Below are 24503 nucleotides of genomic sequence, written 5' to 3' on the forward strand. Positions count from 1 at the left end.
TCCATCCGACTGATTCCTCATCCACCAGGCAGTCCATCTAGTAAATCTGTATCTCACCAGTTTAGAGAACAAGCCTGGTCCACAGTGGAGCAACAGGTCTTGCTGTATAAGGGAGTTTTTTGAGTCAGGAAAACATCAGCACACCAGAGAGACAACTGGGAGCCTGCAGCTCTTTTTTGAGACACTATTGAGGCCTGGGCATCCCACGAGCAGCTGCATCCACCCCTACATCCATAAAAAGCAGCCTGGGGAGCACTGCCAGCAGCAGGCAAATAGAGCATGGTGTGTTAGCTCGAGTGCAGGGTGGCATTTAGTGCAGAAAGGTGACAGGAAAGGCATCGTCACCCTGCCAGCTCAAGAAGTGAGTTACATTGGTGGTCATCACCCTCCTAGAAGGATCTGAGCTATTGTACCCACCAGCAGAAAGCTGGGTTCTCGGCACTCACCAGAACTGCTAGGGCATCCCAGACAGAGGTCCCATAAAACCTGCAAAGCTGGAGATGATGCAGAGTACACAGCTTTGGGGTAAGGAATGTGTCTTTTACTTTCATGATCTGGTTGCTGGGTTGAGAATTGCAATTAGAGAGGAAGGGAAGAAAGAACTCATTGTCATGTAATTACTTTTGCTTTTCTGGGGTCTGTTTCCTGCTAAGCTCTGTAAAGGAAAAATGGCAGCAAGAGACAATGGAATAGTTGCAAATTGCTTTAATCAAAAAGCTTGAAGACTCAGCCACCATCAGCAAGATCCAGTGTGAAGCAACTACATGGTTAACAAAAGTCAGTCTTTGATGAGAACAGTTTCTACACAGAAGTTGTATGAGATTACAGAGAATTCAGTGAAATAACTAGAGTAATATCTGACCTAAACAGATGGTCTGCAGTGCCAGCTGCACTACAGCAAGGACTTCCACAGCCTGACAGCTAATACCTCATCTATCTATCATTGTGTCATTTGCGTGCTGGAAGTGTAAGGCAGCATGTGGAGCAAGAAAGAGGAAGGTACATAATGTCTGACTCTTCAAGTCCCTATGCCATGAGGCTGAAGCACATTGTGCGGGTTGGTTATCTGCCTTCACGTTGCAGAGTTCTGGAGTTTCCAGCAGGACGACGAGGCTGTCTCTTTGCTCTTCTCAACACACTCCGCACTGGGCCTTCCTCCTCACTGCTTTCCTCAGAGCTGGAAGCCCCAGTGCCTGTTTCTGTGCCCACTGAAGGCCTTTCAGAAGGGTCTCTTTGACATAAGAGCTTCTCCCCTTGGCACTCCTGCCTGTGGGGAGACTTCAGGCTTTCATTGAAGAAGGCAGAAGCCATGCACTCGGCTGCTGCCTTATCGCAAGCACACAGTAGTTTCTCACACATGCTCCAACCGATGCCTTAAAAAGAAGTTTCAGGATTAATGTTTGAAAGCAGTTACAATGAGCTAATGTGTAGCTGTAGCTTAGCTTCCCATAGGTAGATAAACTCTTGAAAATTAGATTTGAAAATCCATTTTGACTTCTAGTCTTCAAATTCACCTTTCTTCATCTAAGTGACCTTATAGCAAACTTCCAATATCTGAAGGGAGCTGCAAGAAAGCTGGGGCAGGGCTTTTTATATGAGTGTGTAGCTAGAGAACAAGAGGATATGGTTTCAAACTTAATGATAAGAGATTGAGGCTGGACATTAGGAAAAAATTCTTTCCTGTGAGGGTGGTGAAATGCTGGCACAGGTTACCCAAGGAAGTTGTGGCTGCCCCATCCCTGGAAGTGTTCAGGGCCAGGTTGAATGGGGCCTTGATCAACTGGATCTAGTAGAAGGTGTCCCTGCCCATGCAGGGAGCTTGGAACTAGATGATCTTTAAGGTCCCTTCCAACCCAAACCATTCTATCATTCTAAAGACAAGCCTGACACCAAAGTGCTGGGCAGCTGATGGTCTGACTGGCTATAGTTGAGTTTGTGAATGTAAAGACACTGATTTCGGTCTTCAATCATGAAATATCTGAGTGCAATTTTCTCATCCTGAACTGGTCATACACAGTGGTGTAATAGCGTTTACCTTGACTACCAGAAAAACTCAGTTTTACAATTCAGCATTGCTAATATTTTGTAAACTAAATTTTCCTGTCTCCAAGCTCAGCTTCAGCAGCTCACAGGCATGGTAGCATTCAGGCTGTAATGCTTTCATACACTATTTTCAGGAAAGAAAAAATTTCCTCTAACCTGAACTTACATTTTGGTTTATGATCAAAACATACAACTTCAGCCCTTGAACTTCTTTCTGCATGACATCCAAGTTTCTGAATTTGTTCCATACAACAGTGATGAGAGAAGCAGCACCTAAAATAAACAATAAATGTAACTGAAATATCCTTAATCTTGCTGCTTCATAGAGTACTCACAATAGTATTTCATCTATTTATTTTAGGCGCCCATTAAAACTGAGAAATTTATTTTTCACATCATGAAAAAATCTCCGTAAGAATGAAGGGAAAAAACCAAATCTATTCTTACTTTCCTCCTACACCTACTTCCAATTTCACAACTCATAATTCCTTTAGTATCATTTTCTCAACAATGGTCTTGATTTTAGGTGGGTTTTAATTTAATGTTAAGCTATATAATTGCAAATGTAATTTTATTTTTTTATTATTTTTAATGTATTTTTTCCCAGGGAAGTGGTGAAGTCACCATCCCTGGGGCTATTAAAAAAAATGTAGACATGGCACTTCACGACATGGTTTAGTTGGCATACTGGTGTTGGGTTGCTGGTTGGACTTGATGATTGTAGAGGTCCTTTCCAGCCTTAGTGATTCTATGTCCTGTACATCTACAGAAATATCTTCAAATGTTCAAATCTTTTTTTGTTGCAAATATGAAAACTTCAGACAAAGTCTTGACTGACCTCCATCTAGTGTGCTTGATCATGCACAGGCAGCTCTATTTGTCTGCAAGTGTAGGAAAACTGTGTGTGCTGGATACAAAGTGCTACACTTAGGCCTTAGGTGGCCTGAACTCTTATGAACTTCCAGACAGGGAGAGATTTCCAGTTGTAAAACGTCTGAAGTAGATTTCTTTACTTTGGTTGAATTCTCTGCATTACTCCAGAGTCGGGCAGGACTTGAGTCAAGCTGCACTCTCTTCTGAAGGACAGTGTTGCTCAAATGTAAATAAATCCTCACAAATCACTTTCTAAACTACATCTTAGCCGAGTTCCATGGCAAGCCTTGTGCTCATTTCTTCTGATATAATCTTCCTTCTGCTCTAATTACCTCCCATTGTTCAGCTTTCTTATTTTGAGCTAGTAAGTCCTCCCTGAAACATTGATGCAATAATTAAAGGTGTATAAGTGATAATAGAATATTTCATTTTTTATCTATTTAAGTCTTAGGCTTTTGGGTTGATTTTTTTTTTTTTTCCCCCAAAAATGTGGCCTGACTATTAACACATTTCTAAACAAGGCCAAACAAAAAGTGTAGAGATCTTTGTTGGTCCACAGGAATCCTGGTAATACCCATAGATAATGTCAGATTACAGAAGAGCCCCCACCTGTCCAGTGCATCAGTAGGATAACCACTTCCATCTCGGCCACAATAACAACCATAAGACTCAAATTCCTCTGGGCATCTCCCAGTTAAACAGAAGAGCATTTCTCCCAGCTGAGGCAGCTCCCTCTTCACTCTTCCATTTCCTCTCTCTTGCAAAAAGGTCAATCGCTCACAAACTATAAAGCAAAAATGTTATTTGTTTTCACTGGTTGGGTGATGATAGAACTATTTTCAGAGCTATCGGAATCTTTCCAAGAAAGACGAATGTTTCTAAATCATTGTTTCAGCCATGAACTATGGCTCTTAAAATACTGCTGAGCAAGACAGAAGTGAGGGAGGGAATATTCAAAGGTCCTGATGAAGACACAAATGGCACATCAAATTGGATTGCAATGTGAATACTTTGCAGTTCTTTGTAATCCTTCATAGTTTGGGTGTTTTTTTAGGGTTTTTGTGGTTGGTTTTTTTTCTAGAATACTCAAACCTCGCTGGATACTCAGTAGATTCTGTCTTGGCTAATTCAGAAAACAAAGTCCTGACTCTCTGCTTGCATAGTGGTAGCTGAGCAATGACTGTGCTGTGCTGGAGGGAACAATAACTTTTTTTTTTTTCCACTTGGATTACTTCCCACCTAGTATTAAAAGTGTACTAGGACTAAAATGTACATGATTCCATCATAGTATGCTTCCAAAAATTGTCCTAGTTAAATGCTTACTGACCTGCCAAAGTCTCATCATCTGCATGTTCCAAGTCTAATACTTGTCTGGCTTCACCCACTCAGGAAGAACTGATTCTGTGGGAGTAATCACTCAGGTTTGAGAGAAGACTGTGTTCCAAGTCAGGAAACACATCATGAAAAAGCCTATTTTGGGAAAGGACTTGAAAGGACTGGGGAGAGAGAGGGTGGGCTGCCCTGTGCAGCTTCCCTTCTCCCATCTGCAGCTCTAGACTGAGTTTCCCTGCTTCTTCTAGGGACAACCCTTGATTGCTTTCCCCAGTGAGGAATTCTGCCCCATCCCTGCTTGAGCCTTTGCTCACTCATGTTGATTCACCAAGAATGTAGCAAAGGTTCATGCACTGACAGGCACACTCTAAAAGCTGATACATCCCATCAAGTTTTTCAGTTTCATGGCAGTCTGGGTTTATCCTTCATGTCTGCTCTGTTTCAGCTCTAGGAGAATTTCTCTCCATTGGACACCAACACAGTCTGTGAGCAGTAACAGGTCTGAAGTGTCTTTGGGTCTCTGTGAACTCTGGGCAAGAATTGAAACAGAATTAAAAATGCTGAGAAATAGGCTGAATATGTCAAAACTTTGGGAAGAGGTCAGAGTGAGGAGTAGGGGGAGGTCTGATTCTTGTTTCTGCTGCTTGTAAAATGAAGTAACTCAAAGATGTGAGTAAATTACTGCCTAAAAACAAAAACAATGGGAAACATTCACTGAGTTCATTTTAGAACTTGTACTGTATAAAAAATGTGTTTATAATGTAATCACAAATAGTTGTAAGTGTTGATGACAGCACAGTAGCAGAAGAAGTTGAACTGTTGTTTAAACAATTTGCAGATGACTGTCTCCTGTTGTGGTAAATACCAGTACATACCTGTTTAGAATAACTGTAATCTCTATATGTAATGTACACCTATTTTTTCATATGGAGGTAGCTAAGTATTTCACTAGATATAGCTGGGGAAAAAAAGTCTTCATTTACCTTCTCCTGCAGGTCCATGGGTTCCTTTGTCAGACAGCACCGGTTCCAGAGCTGATCCAGAGGAAGCTGTGCCCTGGCCCCCCTTTGCAGGGCTTGTTTCTGGGATGACATATGCAGAGATTAGACTTGCAAAGATAGAATGAACTCTTCTTTCAGTAAGGTATCCAAAAGTGCATATTCTGAACCATCCAGCTGCAGTGATTCAGCATGATAATCAGCTGGCCGTGATAACTTTCGTTTAATTAATAGTTGGAAGACTGTTCATGAATGGTGGCGAAGCTTTCCTCATTAGTGTTTGACAGTGAACTGCCCTTGCCTGTGCAGTCAGTGTTATGCTCCCTGTATCCTACTCAGATTTAGGGAGGACACTGTGTTATTCTACATATAGATGAGAAGTGCTGAATCCTCAGATAACTGTGGGCAGGAATAGAGGAATTCCATATATCAGAGCAGGCATAATTCAGTTTTTACTTGCCTTTTTCCTTTGTTCTTGCAGATGTCCCTTCAGGAACCTTCTGGGTGGGGACAATTTTTCCTTGCATTGAGTTAATATCTCCTGGGAAGGAAGCTGGGGAAGTGGTTATCTCTTCCACAGGGACCACAGCTTCCATAAATCTGTCTTCTTCTGAATAAGCAGAAAAAGAAAAGTGGAAGGTGACATGGAGCAATAAACAGGAAGATTTTCATTTTAGATAGCAGGCCAGAGTAATATCCTCGGGCAAAATCTGTGTGAGCTGACAGAGAGAAAAATACAAACAAACAAAAAGAAAACCTGGCAAATAGGAGAAGAAAGGAGTACCCACACTTTGTATTTCTTGGCTTCAAGAAAACAAGTTGCTGGTTAAACAGGACCAGTATAACTGCTGATTTTTTTTTTTCTAAAATGTTGTATGTGGGATACTGAATCGGTGAGCTGCACCAGTTGCTGAAAGTCCTGGGTTACTGATTAGTCAGCCATACTGAGAGATAAAGTGAGGTGAGATTTCACCTTCTGAGTAAACTGGAAAAAAAGTATCCCCTGGCAGCAGCATTAGGGAAGGTAAAAAATTATTTGCCTGCTGCAAAGCTTGGTAACTGAAAGATTTAAGTAATTTAACTACAAGCAAATATGAAGGGGAAAATAAATTGAAGGTTAATAGAAACTAATTTTAAAGGGCTTCTATATCCTAAAAATTAAATTGGTATTTACTTTTAGATTATCTGAAGTTTGTTTTTTTTTTCCCCAGGAATATTTTGTTTAGTTTGGGGATTACTTAACATTTTTTTCTTTCTTTTTTTACCTTTCACTTTTTATACAAGCTGACTTCTAAATGAAAATGCTGTAAACAAACAGAAATCAAGTGGGATTTTTCTAAATGTTGATATGAAGAATGTGGCACTTCACAAATAAAATACTTTGTAAATACAGCTTGACATGTGTTTCCACAATTTTAAAGAATTTCATTTTAAATACATTGGCTGGATATATTAATTGGATTAAACTCAAATTAATTTTATTTTTTTTTTTGTCACTCTGAAATTCTGGTTTAGTATGTACTGAAAATAACCTGACATAAAATACAGAAATAAAAAAAAAAAAAAAAACACAATATGAAAATACTTCTAGCATTCACAGCAGCCCATGAAAGGTTGCAGAAAGGGATCAATAGCAACACACGAGTTCTAATAGTTCAGCAAGGTGCACATTTCATGTCTCTTTGAGAATGATGAGTTTAAAGGGATTGCTTCTAGAAAATAAAACTGTAGTTTAGGAAATTCTGCACGTGGCTGATATTAAAAAAAAAATGTCCAGGATTATTTGGAGCATGCAGACCTGCAATACAACATGGAGATGTTCTGGTACATTTGAGGTAACAGAGAAGAACATTTGGCCAATGTTTAGTACAGCAAGGCCAGATTTCTGTATCAAGGTGGGAGACATGGCCACTCTCCAGACTGTAGTCAGAGTTTCAAAATTACTATGGCCTATTTTTTATATTTAATGTTCCTTGGGATTTTTCTGGTATATTTCAATCTGCCCAAACAATCCTTTTTACACAAAAATGAGCCATTGGAAATTTCCAAGTCTAGCAATGTTCTTCACTTCTAGCTCTAACCACTCCTGTGGCTACCCTCAAAGCAATAAAAACTGTGAAAGCTGAAGCAGGTTTCAGACTGGGAAAGAGATCTGTGAAAGTCTATATAATAAAAGGAGAAGGCAAAATAGAAGTGAACCCTCCTGGCAGCAGATGCTATGAATGTAATTTAAAGGCCCAAGCATCCTATTGGAAAACCTGATGTGAAGAGATGTTCCCAAATGCTTACATGGGGAGTGCAAGTGAGTGACTGCAGGCAAAGAACAGCTGGTACTCCTCAGTCTGGTTTTATTGCTTGTGCATCTGCTATCTGACCCTGAACTAAATTTGATTCTCTGGCAGCCCATTTGTCACCATGCATGGGTTTTCAGCTGGGATGCTGAATTGTTGCTGTGGCCATCAAAGGAAAAGGAAAGCTGGGAATCACTGACCTTTTATTGAGGGGATGGAGGGAGCAGGAACTGTACCTTTGTGGTCCTTTGAGGTAACTGTACAAAAAAACAAAGGCATCATGGTAGTGACCTCTCTGATGTATTTCTGCAGGGCATTTCTGGAGTTGCTCTTCCTGAAAGCATCATAAAACTTAAACACCACTATTAGCCTTGTTTTATAAAGGGGATAATTGGAAGAAACAAAGTGGTTTGCTGAATTATGTGCAAGTCAGCTGACGAGGTGAAGGTATTATCCAGAAATCCTAAGCTCATTTGGAGTCAGGAGTGTCTGGATCATCAACAAAAGTATAATCAGATCCTTACCTCTGGCTTTGGAAGTCCCTGGGGCCATCTCACTGGGCTCAAAAGAAATCACTGTTGAAAACAGAAAATGTAAACTCAGAAAGCAACTTGTCAGCACAGACTCTTACAAAAAATTCAGTCTGCTGAGAAGAGCATTTTCAGCAAACCAGGGAGATCTGGCAATTTCATGGGTAGAGATTTACCCACTTTTCTCTGCAGTGTCTTGATTATTGTAGACAAAGTGATACTGATAAAATCCTCTTACTGCTGTGTGTAAATGATGTGCTTTACACTAATGAAGAACCAGCATAAATATGACTGAAATCACAAATTCAGTATTTAATGCATTTGGCAGACAAATACTATCAAGAGAATTAGATTAGATGCAGAGTCTCACTGCTGTGCATGGATGGATGCCCCATTCCTTGTGAACACCTTGCTTTTACCTGCATGGAAAGTCAAGTGTGGACAGACAGCTACAAGCCCAAATACTTCCCTATTTTATTTCTTTACCTGATAAACTCATTTTCATTTATCATCAGCTACATTTTGATAAATTATAAATGTATGTTATTTTTAATATAATCTCTGCATCTTTTTGTCTGATATTAGGATGTTGTGATGTGAGGAAGAATGTCTTTTCCTTTGGACAAGTTTCTGAGTACACCTTACCTTTGCTTGATATAATTATTTGTCAGTGGTGAAACTCCTCTGGGCTTAATGGGGAGAAAGCTACTTTAAATGGTAAATGGTACTCCAGATAGTTCCTCCAAAGTCTGGCTAGATATGTTATCTGTAATACTTTGTCTTGACACTATTTTAGGCCTTATGATGGGCTATGCTTCTTTACAGAGCACAAATAAGTGTTTTTTGGGAAATACAATATTTCAGCAGAGGTGCAAATCCAGTTGCACTTACTCCTTTTGGAGTTCTCAGTTTTCTGTTAGTCAGCTTCACAGAAGTAGCTAGAAAAACATGAACCAAAACTGGAGCTGTTGCTAGAACAAGAAATATCTGGTAAAAAATCACCTTGATCATACAGGAGAGTCAACACTTTAATTTTTTTAAAAATTTTTAAAAACTTGTTTAAATTTGAAGCACTTTTTTCTTAAAAGCAAGCAAGCAAACAAATGGACAAATAAAGAAACGACAGGAAAAAAAAACAAAGAGGAAGAGAAGGGGGAAAATAAAAAAATAAATTTCACGTTATTTTTCACTGCTCTGGATTCACACTAGGGGCACTGGCTCACTTTTAGGAGCAACTTTTCCAAGTTGCAACTTGGAAATAGGTTTTTGAGTTCTTGCAACTTTCCACCTCTCTCCCCTCCCACAGAATAACTCCCCAGTTCCTCTGAGTCAAGCAGCAGCCTGGCTGCAACCATCTAGAGTGCATTGCTTGGGTGCTTGGCAGATGGGGGGGATCTCTGTGTGTGACAGGGTGGCTTTGCCTCTGATGGGGCCACATGACAAGAGTGCAGAAGCTAAATTGGGCAGGGGATGGTCCAAGACAGGTCTCCTCTATTTCACTGCTGTATGACTTGATCCTCACTAGGGGTTCCCTTACAGAGCTACCCAAGGCTTTTGGATGACTTCTGTCCATGTCGTGCACACCATGTAGGTAGGAAGAGAATATTTTTCTGCTGCTGCAGCAATGAAATTGTCAAGCAACCACTTCTGAACACAGATAGCCACTGATTGGAGCAGGGGGAAAAAATAAAAATAAAAATAAAAAAAATAAAAAAAGGAAAACAGGATGACTTTCGGAAGAGGCACTTGGTCTCATAGTTTAGGAACTCACCCAGGAGGCACCAAAGTAAAGCTAACATCAGACTTTTTTTTTACATTGAAAGTAAATAAACCATTGAACTGCTGGCTTGTTTGCAGCAAACCATTCTCTGTCTTTCCCCATGCTACTTTCTTGATCTGGTAGAACTAATATCCCTTTAAAATCAACAAATACACAATTGGATATGGGTCCAGTGGTTGGCACCCATGCAGCATGTCTCTGCCAAACACCTTACCTGCTGCAGTCTGTATTCCCAGGCAAAAAAGGGTCTGTTTGAATGAAAACAGGTAAAACCTACTGCAAACACTGGTTAGGCACATTGCATGGACAAACTGAAGAACTGCACCTTCTCATTCAGTCTTGAATTCAGTCACCAAAACATTAGATCTGCTTTTATACCAGACCTTTTAGAAGAGCAGAAAAGGAGGAAACAGATTATTCTTCTATTTTATTTTTTCAGCTTTTGGGAGCTGAAAACAGTTGCACACCTTCTTCCATGGATGCAGTTGCAGCCTGTGTTTTGTCAGTCCCATGATGAAGGAACTCTGCAAAAATAAAAGCATCCTTACTGCAGGGGCATGTCTTGGGATGATTGCTAGGCAGGATCTTGGCCTAACAGGATCTGTGTGAACAGAATGGAGTTTATTTCTAGCTATTATTACTGTTGTACTTTTTGGACAGCTATTAAATGATGTAAATATAGCAAATGCAAGTGTCACTGTTAATAATTAAAGTAATATTATTAAAATCCTGCCCGGATATTTATTCACTGACAATACTGATTTCTGCTCAGCAACAGAATTACAAAAAAATCTGTAAGTGTCTAGAGTAGAGTTTCAAACTAAACACTATAAATCAGGTAGCAATCAGCATTCTCCCATTTCAGCAGGGATTTATATCTGTGGCTTAGAGTAAAGTACGAAGGTAAGAATTAAACACTGAAACAAAAAACTTAAATGTTTAAATCTATGCACTTGGCTAAGATCCTTACTGAAGCAGGACCTTAAATGTGCGTGCAGATAGAAAAAGATCCATCTGAAAATATTTTGAAGCTACTGTTAGTGTTTGTTCTTGTAGCATTTATAAATCAGATTCAGCATTCTCTTATGAATTCCTTCTCAGAAAAAGGAGTCATCTGGCTGAAATTTTCCTGGGCACCTGTGTAAAGTTTGACACCAAAATGGTGCTTTAGTTTACTAGGATTTTCTCTTCCTTTTATATTTTGATAAATACCTGCTAAACCTAACCTTCTAAAAACTGCTAAAACTCATCTGTGTGTCTCAAAAAGGAATTAATAGCTTCCAAAATACTTATGTTATTGTTCTGAGTTTAGATCTATTTGATTTAATATATTCCAGTCAGAGAATTACAGGGATGAGGACATACCCTCCATGGGAAGTGTTGTCATTTCTCTCTTGCTGGTTGTTTCTGAAAAGGAGAAAGCTTTCTCAAAGATTGAAGGGTGTTTGACATTGTTTAATCAACAAATCCATAGATCATTTAATGGATTCCTATTAAAGCAAAGGTTTAAGCAAATATATCCCAATGTATCTCATTCACATTTTTATCCAAAATAATCTATCAAAATCCTTTTCCTAGAAGTTGGTCAGACAGGACATGCTTATCAAAGCATGAGCCAGGCAGAAGAGCTACACAGAAAGATAAATGCATGAGTGAACAGTAAATAAAAGTGGATCAAAGGATTATTTTTTTTTTTCCACTAAGAAATATAATCAGGAGCCTTAAATTAGTGGAGGTATGTGGCTGAATCTGCCTTAATGAACAGTGTTAAAGCCAACATGATCTTCCTGTTAGCACCTAACAATTTCCCCTTTATTTGCAATGTGTTGGAGCTACCACACTTCATATGAGAGCCATCTGATCCCAGTGAAGGATTAGTAGTTTCCAGGAAACAGTTTTCTGGCTTTGATGCGAACTTCCCTGTGGTATTTTCCTCTCCCTTGACCTATTTGCCAGGGCATGATACAACTGTGTCTTTCTGTCCTTAGCACTGGGGGTTGTGAGTAGAAGCCAAAGGATTAGAAAACATAGCATTTTCATTTCAATCTCAGCTTGGGAGTTCAAAGGTCCTCCTCCTGCCATGCTCTGATTCCAGTAAATATGAATTAAGTTCTTAATCCAGCTCTGTTGCTGCAGAGCAGGTATTCAGTCTTACAAGGCTGTAATTTCAGCTGCAGAGCACAGAGCAGTGTATGATGATGATGGAGATAAATATCCCCTTCATCTAAAAAGAGGATTTTTCCTCCCAAGATGGAAAGCAAGTGATGGAGAAGAGTAAGTCTATTTTTGGCTTTCAGCTGTTTTTTCTGTGGTCTAAGGGAAAATTTGAGCTAGCAATGTTTTCAGTTTGGCATTCCTGCTCTTGACCTCAGGGGGTCACTGATCACTCAAAATATCACCCATCTTTTCATGTTGGCAAGACTTTCAAAGGGTTGGCAGGAGCCTCCTGAAAAAAAAAAGTATTCTTCATATCTAACTGGAATTTCCCTCTTGCAGTTGTCTCTCTCCTCTCTTCCTGTCCCTGTGCACCTCCAAAGTGTCTGGCTGCATCTTCCCTACACACTCAGCTACCTAGTGGAGACTACTACTATTGAGGACACCAGAATATCTCCCCTGATACTCCTCCTTTTTCATTATGTGCTATAATGTGCTTCCATCCCCTCACCAGGTTGGTTACATCTCCTGGACCTGTTCCAGGACAGCAGTCAGTCCATCTTCTTCCTCTCTGTTGGCATTCACTTGATTAGCAATAAATGAAAGGACACATGAAATGGAGAACAGGACAGACTGACAGATTTAGTGCAGGGAAGCATCCAAACCACCATTTGATTCTCATTGGGTCAAATTTGCCAGTGGAAAGACTGGCAGGAGGAGGTAGGCAATCAGATCCTTGTCCTTACCTGTAACCAGAGGTGGGCAGAAGGAGACATCCAGCCCGTTCAAGGAAGAGTTAATATGTGCATTCATAAAGCATTCAATGGCATCTTTGTCACAATTACAGAGGAACTGTTCACAGGGATCCCCAGACTCTGCAAATAAAGTAAAAATCCAAACAAGAAACTAATGATATCTCTTTTCCCCCTCCTGCTTTTTCCTCCCTGTGAGGTGTGTGTCTATATTCATTACTGCAAACCTGTCATACAGTGCTTCTTCATGTTAACACAGTCAAGTTTCATAGTCAACACAGATTGGGTTTGAAATGCCATCAGAGGTATCCAGGCCCAGCTGGCCATAGAATTCCTGGGCTGGTTTATTCTGCAGAGGACTGAGGGCTACAGAGCAGTACTTTGCTGCCTCTGCTTCTTCCATGGAAACCTTAACCCAGCTGGTACTGACTTTCACATATCTCAGACTTCATTAAAATGTTCCTCTTAACCTCAAGGAGTCATATTCCATAAGCCAAGCCTGTCATGGAAGGTGTGGTTTGCCCCTTGTAAAAGATATGAAAGTTTCCCATCAAATACTATTTTCCCACTTCAAAACCTTCTACTTTTCAGAGTTTCAGAGAAAAAAACCTTGGCCTTTTAGAGCTGTAACACTTATTTAATTTCATGGATTTCATGGGTTTGATGGAAACTAATTTTTTTGTTTGTTTGTTAGTTTGAACAAAATATTTTCAGATTATTAAGTATAGAAAGTTATAAAAAAGAACTATTCATATTTGAATCTGTTTGGAACTTTATAGATTGTCCTAAATAGTTCCAAATGAAATCAAGAAAAGGAAATTGCATCATATTGTTGCTTAAACAAACTGTAAGGGAATTGGTTTAGGATTCTGCTCTTCTTGCTGGTATCGTCAAATCACGTCCTACCATATATCTTTCTGAGAAGCAATACTTAAAAGTGAAGTGAAAAACTATATTAAAATTGATTAGGCATTAAAGAGCTTCACTCTTCACTTCCCAGGACTGTATTAGTATTACATAGAGTAGCTCCTATTATAAAAGCATGATCTCTGCATGATCTTATGTCTGTAAATAATTTTATATGAATTTTATCATGGTGAGTCTCCTGTATTATCATCTTGCAATGCCTTAATTTTACCACAAGTCAGGTTTTCAGTAGAGCAGTTGATGTCTGTAGATATTTTTGATGGATCCCATGTGCATTCCATCTCCATTGCCTCCTCATAGCATTTGCGGTGCTGGAAACAACAGCTTAAAAAAGGAAATAACACAAATTTCACACAATTTAGTTTCAGTACAAGATCTGACTGCAATCATTTCATGTAACTCTTACACAAGATGTAAAAGGGGCCAAAAGGGAAGATATCCTTAGGACAGTCCTGAGACACAGCAAAGACTGAGAACTGCCTTTTGCTGACTCAGTCTGGTGGGATAAGTGGATCTGGATGCAAAACTCAGTGGTAGAGACCAAATTACATTTCTCTCCTTCTGCAGTGCCTGAGTTCTTACAGCCCAGCATTAGAGGTCTTGGCTTCAGCCCTGTTATAACCTTTCTTACTGCAGATTTGGAGAATTTCACAGAACTTGAAACTCATGGAATGTTGATGACTGCAATGCCTTGTGAATCCCTGTGTCTCATTGAGACATTTTAAGTAGGTTTAGCATTATCCTGTTTCTTTTACTTTCTTTTCTATACAAAAATCAGAGTTAAAAATGCATCATTTAGACATGGGAAGGGGTCATTAACACCTCTGCTGTCATGCACAACCCAAATAGCTGCATGACCACTTCAGCTGTGAATAGCAAGGAAAAGTCTACTCAAAGAAAAAAAAAAAAGCTCTTCATCAATCCTTTTTTTTATTTCATCTCTTTTTAGCAGGCAAGCCATCTCCTTCTTTGTTATAGAAACAGATACATGCACAGACTACAAAGGGAATTCAGTAAAACAGTCATCATTTACCCCAGATAAGGTGGCCACATAAATTAAGCAGGGACTTGCTGTTAGATTTAGATGAAAATATCCTTCTTTCAGAGAAATGGGCTCTATTATTGGACTGCCACTGATTCTGACAATGCTGAATGCAAAGGCAACATTAACACTCAAAAGCAACATCTGCTGCCAGGAAGTATTCACTCATGATCCTGATCTAAGCAGTTAACTTTCATTAAGCTTCTGTGGGATTTTTGTTAAAGACAGAGTGATTAATGTGATGTTAATACACATCACCTGCAGCTCTGCACATACCCTGACCTCACCTGTGGACAGAACCACTCCTGCACTGACCAGAGCAAGGAGAAAATACCTGCCCTTTGCAGGCACCCTTCTGGGTTAATGTCCTGGTTTGGGCCAGGAAAAAGGTGATTTTCTGTCTTGTACTTTTGCTTTCAGCTAAGTCTCTTGTAAGTAGTTGCACTTGCTGAAATTAACAGCAAGTTTCTCAGACAGTGTCTGCTTCTGGGACTGATAACACTCGATGTTTATAGGTACTGCTACAGACTGGTGTGCAGAGCCAAGGACACTGCTCAGCTCTGAGGAAAACTTTTACCTTCCAGAAGGAAGAAAGAGGTCCCACCTGCAGCCCTCCTTTGGGGAGGAACAGACAAGATAGATGCCAGAATTGACCAGAGTATTCCATCCCATATACATCATACTCAGTAAAAATTTGAGGCATCATGAGGGCCAAGCATCGCTTCCAGCTTCCGGCTGCCTGCCCTTCCTGCCTTTCCTGCTTCCCTTCCTTCACCCGGCATCCTGGAAGGATTCCATCCGTTCGTCTGCCTGTGCTCCTGATCCGTGCCAGCCCATATCTATGTGTTCCTGCCTCCAGTTCCCAACTGCTGCCGACTCCAGGAGTCCAGCCTGGACTTTCCCAGGGCTGCCCTGAAGCCTCAGTGGTGACATGAGAGCTATTGGGGGAGAAGGGGGGAGGAAGGTGGTATCCATTTTCCTGTATATTTGTATATATTTAGTTATTTTTCCTATTTATCATTACTGTTTCATTAAAGTTGTGTAGTTTAGTTTCCAACCCATCAGTCTCTCTCCCTTATTCTCTCTCCTTTATTTATCGGGGAGGAGAGAGAGATTAATAGAGAGTGTCTGTTACTCGGTTTAACTGCCAGGCCAGTGTTAAACCATGACATTCACTTTCTCACTGCTTACAATTAGGAAGCATTTAATATTTAACAACTTGCTATATAAATAAATAATTATTACAACATCTAATATGTCCTCATAACCAGGTAAGCAGTCCAAGTCCTAATTGTGACCAGGCTGGTGTCTTGCTGAAAGGCATCAGTGATGAGGTTTGCTCAGGAGTGGATTGGAGCTCAGGAATGGCATTATCCCAGCTGATAAAGTTTCAAAGCCCCATTTCTTGTACTCCAGTGTCTCTGCTACCTCTTAATCATTTTATTCCTTGCTATAACCTGGTCTAGGAGATTGCAGAAATCTGAACAAATGTGAGGTCAAGTAGCATTCAACAGAGAGACCCTGATGGTTCCTTGGCTCTGCAAACATGGACATGCCTTGCTTCAGAGGTAAGGCTGAAGTCTGCAAGCTCCACCAGGAACAGGGTTCTGAAGATACAGCTGATGAAGTGCTTCAGGACCCACTCCTGTCTCTGCCTGAGCTCTAGTGAGGTGTCAGCACCTGAAAGGTCCTCTAACTGAATAATTAAGTCTAATGTAAACTCCCTACAGTGCTTGTTTGTTCAGGACATCACAATTACATCAACATTTCATGCAAGAGTTAATAAAAAAAATTACTGAGTGTCTTCACTCTGAGAGCAGTGAATTGTTAAAACATAGGTTTATGCTTCTCTTTCCCTATGGACAATGGACTAAGATCCAAATTTAGATATGAGAATTGGCTTCTCTGGGAAATGGTAAAAGGTTGGGCTTATGGGCATATTTTCTAATGCCTTAAACACCTACAGTGAAATGTTCAGCCATTTTTTAATGGAACAGAAATTGTAGTGACACAACCCAGGGTTTACAAAACTAGTTTCAAAGGAATCAAGTTAGAGAAAAAACTGCAACACTGGGAATTATCACTGAAAAAAATTCATAGCAGCCACTTTTTGGGAGGCTCCCGTGAGCCAAGGACATATCCACAGTTTCCATTTACTGCAAAGGCACTGGGGGTGCCACACTGCTAAGGACACCTCAGCTCAGGACTGGTAAGAGTCTAGAAACACAACATGAGTCTGTGGACATTTCTCAGGACAGAACTGCTGAGAGCTCATTCTGCTGTTTCTGCATTTATGCTGCTCTGCATTAAAACAAAGCTGAGTGAAGTGAAAGCCCAGGTGCTCAGCTCTTCAGGTATCAATCCATTGAACTGAGTACAGCTCTGGTTTCAGCATGTCATCATGATTGTGCAGAAAACCTTTCATTTCAAGGCCCGTGGCTTTTGTCCAGGAGCAGGGTTAGATCTTTATTTTCCCAGCCATCTCATGCTGGAAGGTGGATGGATTGATTTCCACCTAGCTATAGGCATTAATCCTTTCTAAGCCACTGCTGTCTTCACTCAGGCAATTAATAAATTACATTACATTACATTTCTGGAAAAACCTTTTTACTATTTAGACATGGATGGATCTTGATTCACTTTGAACTTCTTTTCACATCTCCTGCTCAGCATAATTGAACAAGCATTTGATTGTCCTGGCCTGAGTTTACATTTCTTCCTACTGTCAGGGTTAGGGCCAGCACTCAACCAAAGCACAGAGTGGAGTTTGGGTGTTGGTTTTTTTCCTGGTTCATGGTGCTGGGAGCTACACTTGTAGCACTGAGCTGCACTTTTCTCCTCTGTGCCTAGATGCTCCAGTGTATTACAACCTCTGCATGTTCACAGGTATTCAGGGCAAGTTCTGCTTAATCTCCTGACTGCCCCTTGGAGTCAAACTTTACTGCAACCTGATTTCTGTTGCTTAAAGCCATCTCAGATGCCAACATTTTCCTTATAGTCCCCTATGAGCTGACATTGCTGGGATAGTACACAGATCCCAAAAACAACATTATGGTAAGACTGCAAACCCACTAAACTGCTTGGATTAGTGCTCTCCTGCTCCCCTCATTAACAGGACTTCCAGTTTTTGGCATGGATTTAGGTGTGAGATAGAAAAAAGTACTTAGAAATTATTGAGGTTTCTTTTTCACAGAGAGCTGTTCAGAATTTAGAGACTTCTCTGGGTAAGGTGTGCCAAGGAGGTGGGTATGGTGTCCTCTGCTTTTACCTGGGGGATGGGAGCATTTCTCCACATAGATGTGTGGGGAAATAAAGAGAGACTACAAGCTATGGGAGAAAAGAAGTAAGTGGGTGATCACAGGCTGTAAGTTACAACCATCTTCATCTGTTTCCAGGCCATGCTCTGGAGAAAATGTTGCAGAGTGTTGGCCCAGCAAAAGATAGTGTCCACCAGCAGGCAAGAATAGCACAGAACAGGGCTGATAAACTGGAGCTGAAGTGATTTTTGTAGGTCATATCAGATATTTATGTTGCAACTGAGTGATGGATACATCAGAGTTGGATGGTGTAGGACTGACATACCCTCTGAATAAATCTTCTATTTTTTTACAGCTGTCTTTAAATTGTTTAGGAAAGTGCTATGCTCTAGGTCATCAGAACATAAGGGCAGTGCCAGCCAGAAGAGAACATCTCACAGATAAGACTTACTCATCAGCTTCATCCACAGGGAGCCCTTCCATCTCAAACCGGCAAGAGCAACCATAGTCCTCAAAATCCCTGGGACAAAATCCAGTCACACACTTCAGTTTGTTCACGAAGTTGAGCAGGGCAGGGAAATTAGTGAAGATGGACTGTAACCAGGTGAAATGAGAACCCAGGCAGTCTGGAAAGAGAACAGCCATAAAGTGCATGGTAAGTGGACTGGTGTGGGTCAGACATGAGTGACTTCCATGTGAAACCATGTCTAAACAAGGTGGTAACAAAGGGACATTGAACAATGCTTAAAAGGCAGCAGTATTCAGTATCATATTAGTCTTTGGGGTAATGTACAGTCTCAAAAATCCCTGTCACTTTTCAGTATACATAAAAGCAAATCTCAGAGAATTTCCATTAGGTGCCCAAATACAGCTGGAACAGATACTTACCAAAAAATAATGCAACACTTTCCACATTTTGAAAGACTCCATTGAAGAATGTGGCATTGTCTAAATGAAAAATAAACAAACCACACTTCTTTTTAAAAAAAGAAAATGACCAGAACTGTCCCCAGACTTCCCCTGGTCTTGCCTCAATAAACTCTTTTGAGATGAGAGTTACTAGCTGTTTGCTAACAGCACACTTCTCTAGAGTAAGAGTAACTCTCCACTTCCAGGCAATATTGTAGAAAATAAAAAAACTGTTCTTACTCAAGATTCTTTCAGGTGTGTCAAGAAGCTCCGGCAGGAATGCTGGTGGCTCCAGTCCTTGGCCACCTATCTCAGGAAACAGATTTGAGAAGATTAGAAAATAAAATTTAAACAAATCAACAAAATAAATAAAAAAAAAAAACAAAAAAAAACAAAACACAAAAAAAAACCAAACCACAATGAATCAGTAACATATGCTAACCCTTGTACTCTTCTGAACAGAATCATTTGCTGGGCTGAAACAGTAGAGTAGTATGAAACTTTTTTAGTTGTTCCTTTTTCCCAGTGTTTCTGTAACCCTGTACTCTTCACTTATTTGAGGTAAAAAGGTTTGTTTTCTCTAAGTCCTTATGGTCTATTGTTGTATTTCCTCCCCTCCTATCAGTATTTCTTTCTCAACTCTATCCTTTTGAAGCTGCTGTGTTATATTTTTCCATTGGGTTTTTCTGTGTGTTTGGATTTTTTTCCTTCTGTTTGCCATGTCCTGAATTAGGGTGAAATCTAATACTTGTTTTCTCTCTTCCCATTTTTTTCCTTGTTACTGTCTTCTGCACAATTTCAGGAGAGAGCACACTGCTTTGGATGTATTTAAACTTGTCTTTCTCCTTTTATTTTTTTTTTTCTAATGTAACAATAAGACTCTTTTTTAGAGAAAATGGACAGCTTTCCTAATGCCAGTTATTCTCTACAAATGATTCTGGGAAAAAGCTGATAGTTACCTTGCAAAGCAGTTGCATTTTCTTGCAATAAATATAGGTGTAAGACAGCAAAGGGAGTTGTGGGGTTTTTTAGATATAAGGCTTAACCATATAGTTAGCAAAAGATTAGGAAAAAATAGTCCTTTTTTTTTAAGCTCATATATAAGGGACTTTCCACAATTCTTGTTGAGTGAACAGATGTTCATGATAACAGCTGGAGATGCCTCCAGTAACACATTTTTCCAGTTTACTTGCAGAATATGGATATGGGACTGAGGGAGGTGGGCAGAGGTTATTCCTCTTACACTGTTTTTTTTCATAAAAGTCTTGGTCACACTGCAAAGCTTTTAGATGAAAAAAAATCCATCAGAAATGTCCATAATTGCAGCAGGTGTCAGGAGAACAAATTGCTTTCCAGAAAATAAGAAAAGGTTTCCCAATAAGGTTTGGCCTTTTCCAGAACTGCAACAGGTCTGTTAAAAGCTTGATGGCCTTGAGGAGTTCAGATTCAAGTGAAATTGAAGTGGTGGCTCTTGCAAAATAAATTGTATGGAATGCTTTGAATTTGTACACCTCCTTGGTGAAATAAAAATGCCTCTTATTTTGTGGCCTAAAGCATGTATTGTATTTTCTCTGCAACAACGAAGATCCTTCCCTCAAGCCAAGGTTTATCGAGTACATCTAGAGCCAGGTTTTGATATAATGCATGACACCATGGCTCAGACTCAGTGTTTGTTGATCAATAGCCATTGATCACTTAATACTTTTAGAAATACTTTGGATAACATGAAAATACCACTCAGTTGAAATGAGAGAGGGAGGGAACTGATAAAGCCATGTTACAGAAATGCCAGAAATTGTGAATACTTCAGCATCCTTTGCTTGCATTTAGTTCTCAGCAAAATTAATTTGCAGAGACCCAATTAACACATAAATGTCTTAAGCTCTCCTGGAGAAAAATCTCTGCCACAGGGTCAGCAAGCTGGTAAACCTCTGACTTTTCTAATTATGAAGAACAGTATTTCTAATTGTCTCTAAGTTCATCAACTATTTTTTGCTAACAAGAATGTTTAATTTTGTTTAAATTGTGGGGAAAGGGACAAAGAGAAAATAACTTCTTGGTGAATTATTCTCTTTTTTTGCTACCCTGGCTATTGGTCCTACCTTGCTCCCTTTATAGCCAGTGAAAGACTGCACTACAAAAATCAATCCTTTAAGCCTCAGAAAATCCCAGGGAGGTCAAATTCTTCTGCTTTTCTCTAAAACTTGCTGAATGTCTGGGGAAATTTGTGTGATTCATTAACTCTTGGGCTTTCCAACTCTATACCTGGGCCACACAAATACAGATACAAATAAAAAGGTTTCTGGTCTATGTCTGTGATGTGGCTACTCTGAAAATGCTTTTCTGCAGTGTTAACGAAAAAAAAGCTCATCAGGAAAACATCACTGTGCCTCCAGTTGTTATTTGAATTTGTGGCTACTTAAAATGTCATAATCCATGGCATGGATGTAGTCATTGAAAACCTCAAGGAGCAAAAACCTTGACTGTCTAGAAGACACTTGCTGCTCACAAAGATACCAGTAAATGCACAAGGGTTTGCTTCAGTAGCAAGAGAGATCTGTTCAGCAGAACAGATCCTACAGAAATACTAACCAGTAATCATCTTCAGACCAAGAAATTGTAACATTTAAAATCTTAGGGGCTTAGGTGGGGGAAAAGAATTTAAAACTGTGTCACAGCCTTTTGAGGTTTGAGGGAAATCTCTTTCAAACATTACATCAGAAAATATTCTGTGTCCAGGTATTTCTGAGTGCACAAGATATTAGCCCTTTATACAATTAAAGTCCCCTTTACATGTGGTGACTAAATACACCTTTTTTTTTTTTAATGAGTAAAGGTGTAGGTATTTTGGCATTCTCTCTCACTGCAGAGATCTTACTGATTTATAGTCGTATCGTAGCAGCCTTAATGTTCAGCTTTGTCACCAGATTTTATCCCACGTGTTCTGCGTTAAACCTGTTTCTTTACTGACTTATAACTCACATAACTGTGGGAAAACAGTCTGCGGAGGCTTAAGGATTCCATGTGCACATCAATATGATTGTATGAAATCGTTTATTAGCAACTTGCACTCACTTTATATAGAGAAGCCTTGTTTACACCATCTTATCATGCAGGTGGCTTTGTATTCCAATTACACATACCATTCTCACGGAAAGATTCTTCTCACATAATCATTTTCCTCTTCTGTTGCCAATTAAGTTATCTCTTTCCCAGTAGCTCATTCTCAGAAAGCCTCCAACTAGGCCTCAATAACCATTAACCCAATGTGGCCTAAATTGAAGTAAGTCAGGATTGCTCACAACCTGTATATTTCTGAACTGTTTCCCCAACACATAACCCCTTAGAAACAACGCAATGGGAGAAGTTGAAGTAGGTCAGTGCAGAGTTTTATCTATGACAAGCTGCTGAGCTTTTTTAGAAATAAACCCACAGAGTGACCACAAGTGGTGTTAGGACCTGTGAGAGTCCTTCTCTTCATTTACACCCTGCTACTCTTAGTGACATTCCTACACAGAGCAGGGGCTGCAGAAATCTGAAGTGTTTGCTCATCCCTGCCACTGGGAAGCTCATTCACCCATGACAAGAAAAACTAAGGAGATCTCTAAGATCTCTCAAATTCTAAGAGAATTGGAAGGAAAAAACCTAAAATATTTATAGTAAAATTTGAAGGAGGAGCTTTACCTGAACATGAGTTATGTTTCAGGATGCACTGAGTGGTTTGGAGAATTTAGACAGTACACTTGTGTTTAATGAGTAGAAAGAGTAGAAACTCTTTATATGTAATTTATAACTTTTTTGGAGTCTAGAGGACTTAAATAATGACCTAATGCTAGCAGAAGGGAAGTTGCAATTTTAGGTCACATTTTAAAGATCTCTAAATGTTTCTTGCTTTACTACAAGTCCTGAGAAAAACATGTTTTATGTGTCCCTCAGAGGTGAACTTATTTAAGTGCAGCTGAGTGTTGAAAACTAAGTCTGAGGGTTCAGAAAGCATGCTTCTGGAGGACTGCTTCCAAATGCACACGCTGAAAATAGTATTTAGGCGTAAATGTCAAGTAATCATAAACATATATTGCCACTTACCCCTGTATACCACCATTGACATGGACACCAGCAGAATTAAAATCATCTTTAGTTTAATCCAAAACCAAGAAAAAGTCACACAGCAACCTGGTGTGCCTGGTGAGGTAAGTAAAATATTAGACAAAATGTTATGTCTGGAATTGAAGACTGGGAAGACAGCAGCTTGGAAAATTATGATTTTATATCTTGTCCATATTTCTCCTTGATGCAATTAGGTTTTTGTCCTTATCACAGTAAATGCACATATCACAACATTGATGAGCTTTAGGTATCATTCAAATTCTACCAATGTCATCAGTCAAAAGGCTCTGCCAAAGTGCCACAGACAGAGAAAGTCTATTTAGCAACAAAATGGTGTACTTGAATTTTCATTTGTTTTACAAAGAGCTTTCACACCTCACTTTTCTAACAGGATGCTTAAACAATTCTTCACATTATGTTTAAATGCAGATGTTCTGAAACACTGTAAATTAAGAGACATTCTGGGATAAGATCTATGGAACCCAGCTAATCTGCAATCCATTATGTTACTTTGCTTCACATCACAAAAATCTCTCCCATTTTGTACATACACTCTGATATGCACTGAGCCTGACATAATGTATCATACATTTTCCCAATGATAAAGACTTTGATGTTTGTAAGTTTTTAAGTTCTGGTTGTGCTTGCCCGTATAAAATGTGTATAAAGTATTATTCCAAAGCTAAAATCATTTCACTAGCATTCATTAAATCACAGAGAGTTGATTTGTTTAGAACTACACTCATAGTTTTCTTTAAATTTACTATGGTTTGAGTGAGGTATAAATAAAATAAATCAAGATTTTTTTTCTCTCAGTTTACAAGTATACACCTATTTTTGACTATTTGTTCCTCTAAGCTCAAATTCAGCATTCAGTTTTATTTAAAACTCTTAATAGCTCATCAGGAAACAAGGTTATAATTACAAGAGCACTAAATATTTATAGTCTACTATCCCAAATCTCTTACCTACTTTTATTCTTCACAATCCCAAAAAGGGTTTTCTATATTGTTTTCATCCTGAGTCCTGTATTATAGAGAACATCTAGAAAGGCTTACCTTGAGGGGTATAATTCAAAAGCAGTTGTATGAAGGACAAAAGGATTTCAGCAAAGTCAGTACTATGTTATTTATACACACTTGGATGTACACTTCACCCATGTGATCACTTGCTTTTATCAACCCCCCTTCAACATTTATTAATTAATTCTTCCATGAAATTCCTTAGAATCATTATGCCCACAGTGTATCTTAGTAATATAGCTCCAGTCATGTAAAGGATCTATACTGAGAAGTCTGTTCTGCAGGTGCCTTCACTGTATGGTAACTTCCCTAATACTCTTGACTTTAATTAAATAACAATCATTTCATTGTTATTAATCACTCAGAAAATCTCTGGAGCATGTGAATATGGCTGTAATAACTTAGCAGGAGGTAGTGTTCAGTGTTGAAAGATGGGTGAAAATTTATACAGCTTTAAACATTGGTATTCTGAGTATGACTGAGAAG

The 24503-nt window shown here is 39.4% G+C and overlaps 1 protein-coding gene across 1 annotated transcript; it reads right to left on the bottom strand.

The window, feature by feature from the left end:
* Positions 1–725: 725 nt before the first annotated feature.
* On the bottom strand, positions 726–23020 carry OC90 (otoconin 90). The gene is made up of 14 exons (XM_008505318.2): positions 22975–23020; positions 19129–19194; positions 18868–18927; positions 18431–18605; positions 13892–14004; positions 12748–12876; positions 10315–10371; positions 8062–8112; positions 7738–7794; positions 5707–5856; positions 5232–5330; positions 3526–3700; positions 2210–2316; positions 726–1373 (listed from the first exon to the last, which is right to left on the bottom strand). The coding sequence occupies exons 1-14, from the start codon at positions 23018–23020 to the stop codon at positions 1063–1065; spliced, it is 1596 nt and encodes a 531-aa protein (XP_008503540.2). The 3' UTR covers positions 726–1062.
* Between the last annotated feature and the right edge of the window lie 1483 nt (positions 23021–24503).

Source organism: Calypte anna, chromosome 2 (genome assembly GCF_003957555.1).
Source record: "Calypte anna isolate BGI_N300 chromosome 2, bCalAnn1_v1.p, whole genome shotgun sequence".
In the NCBI taxonomy this organism is placed as follows: Eukaryota; Metazoa; Chordata; class Aves; order Apodiformes; family Trochilidae; genus Calypte; species Calypte anna.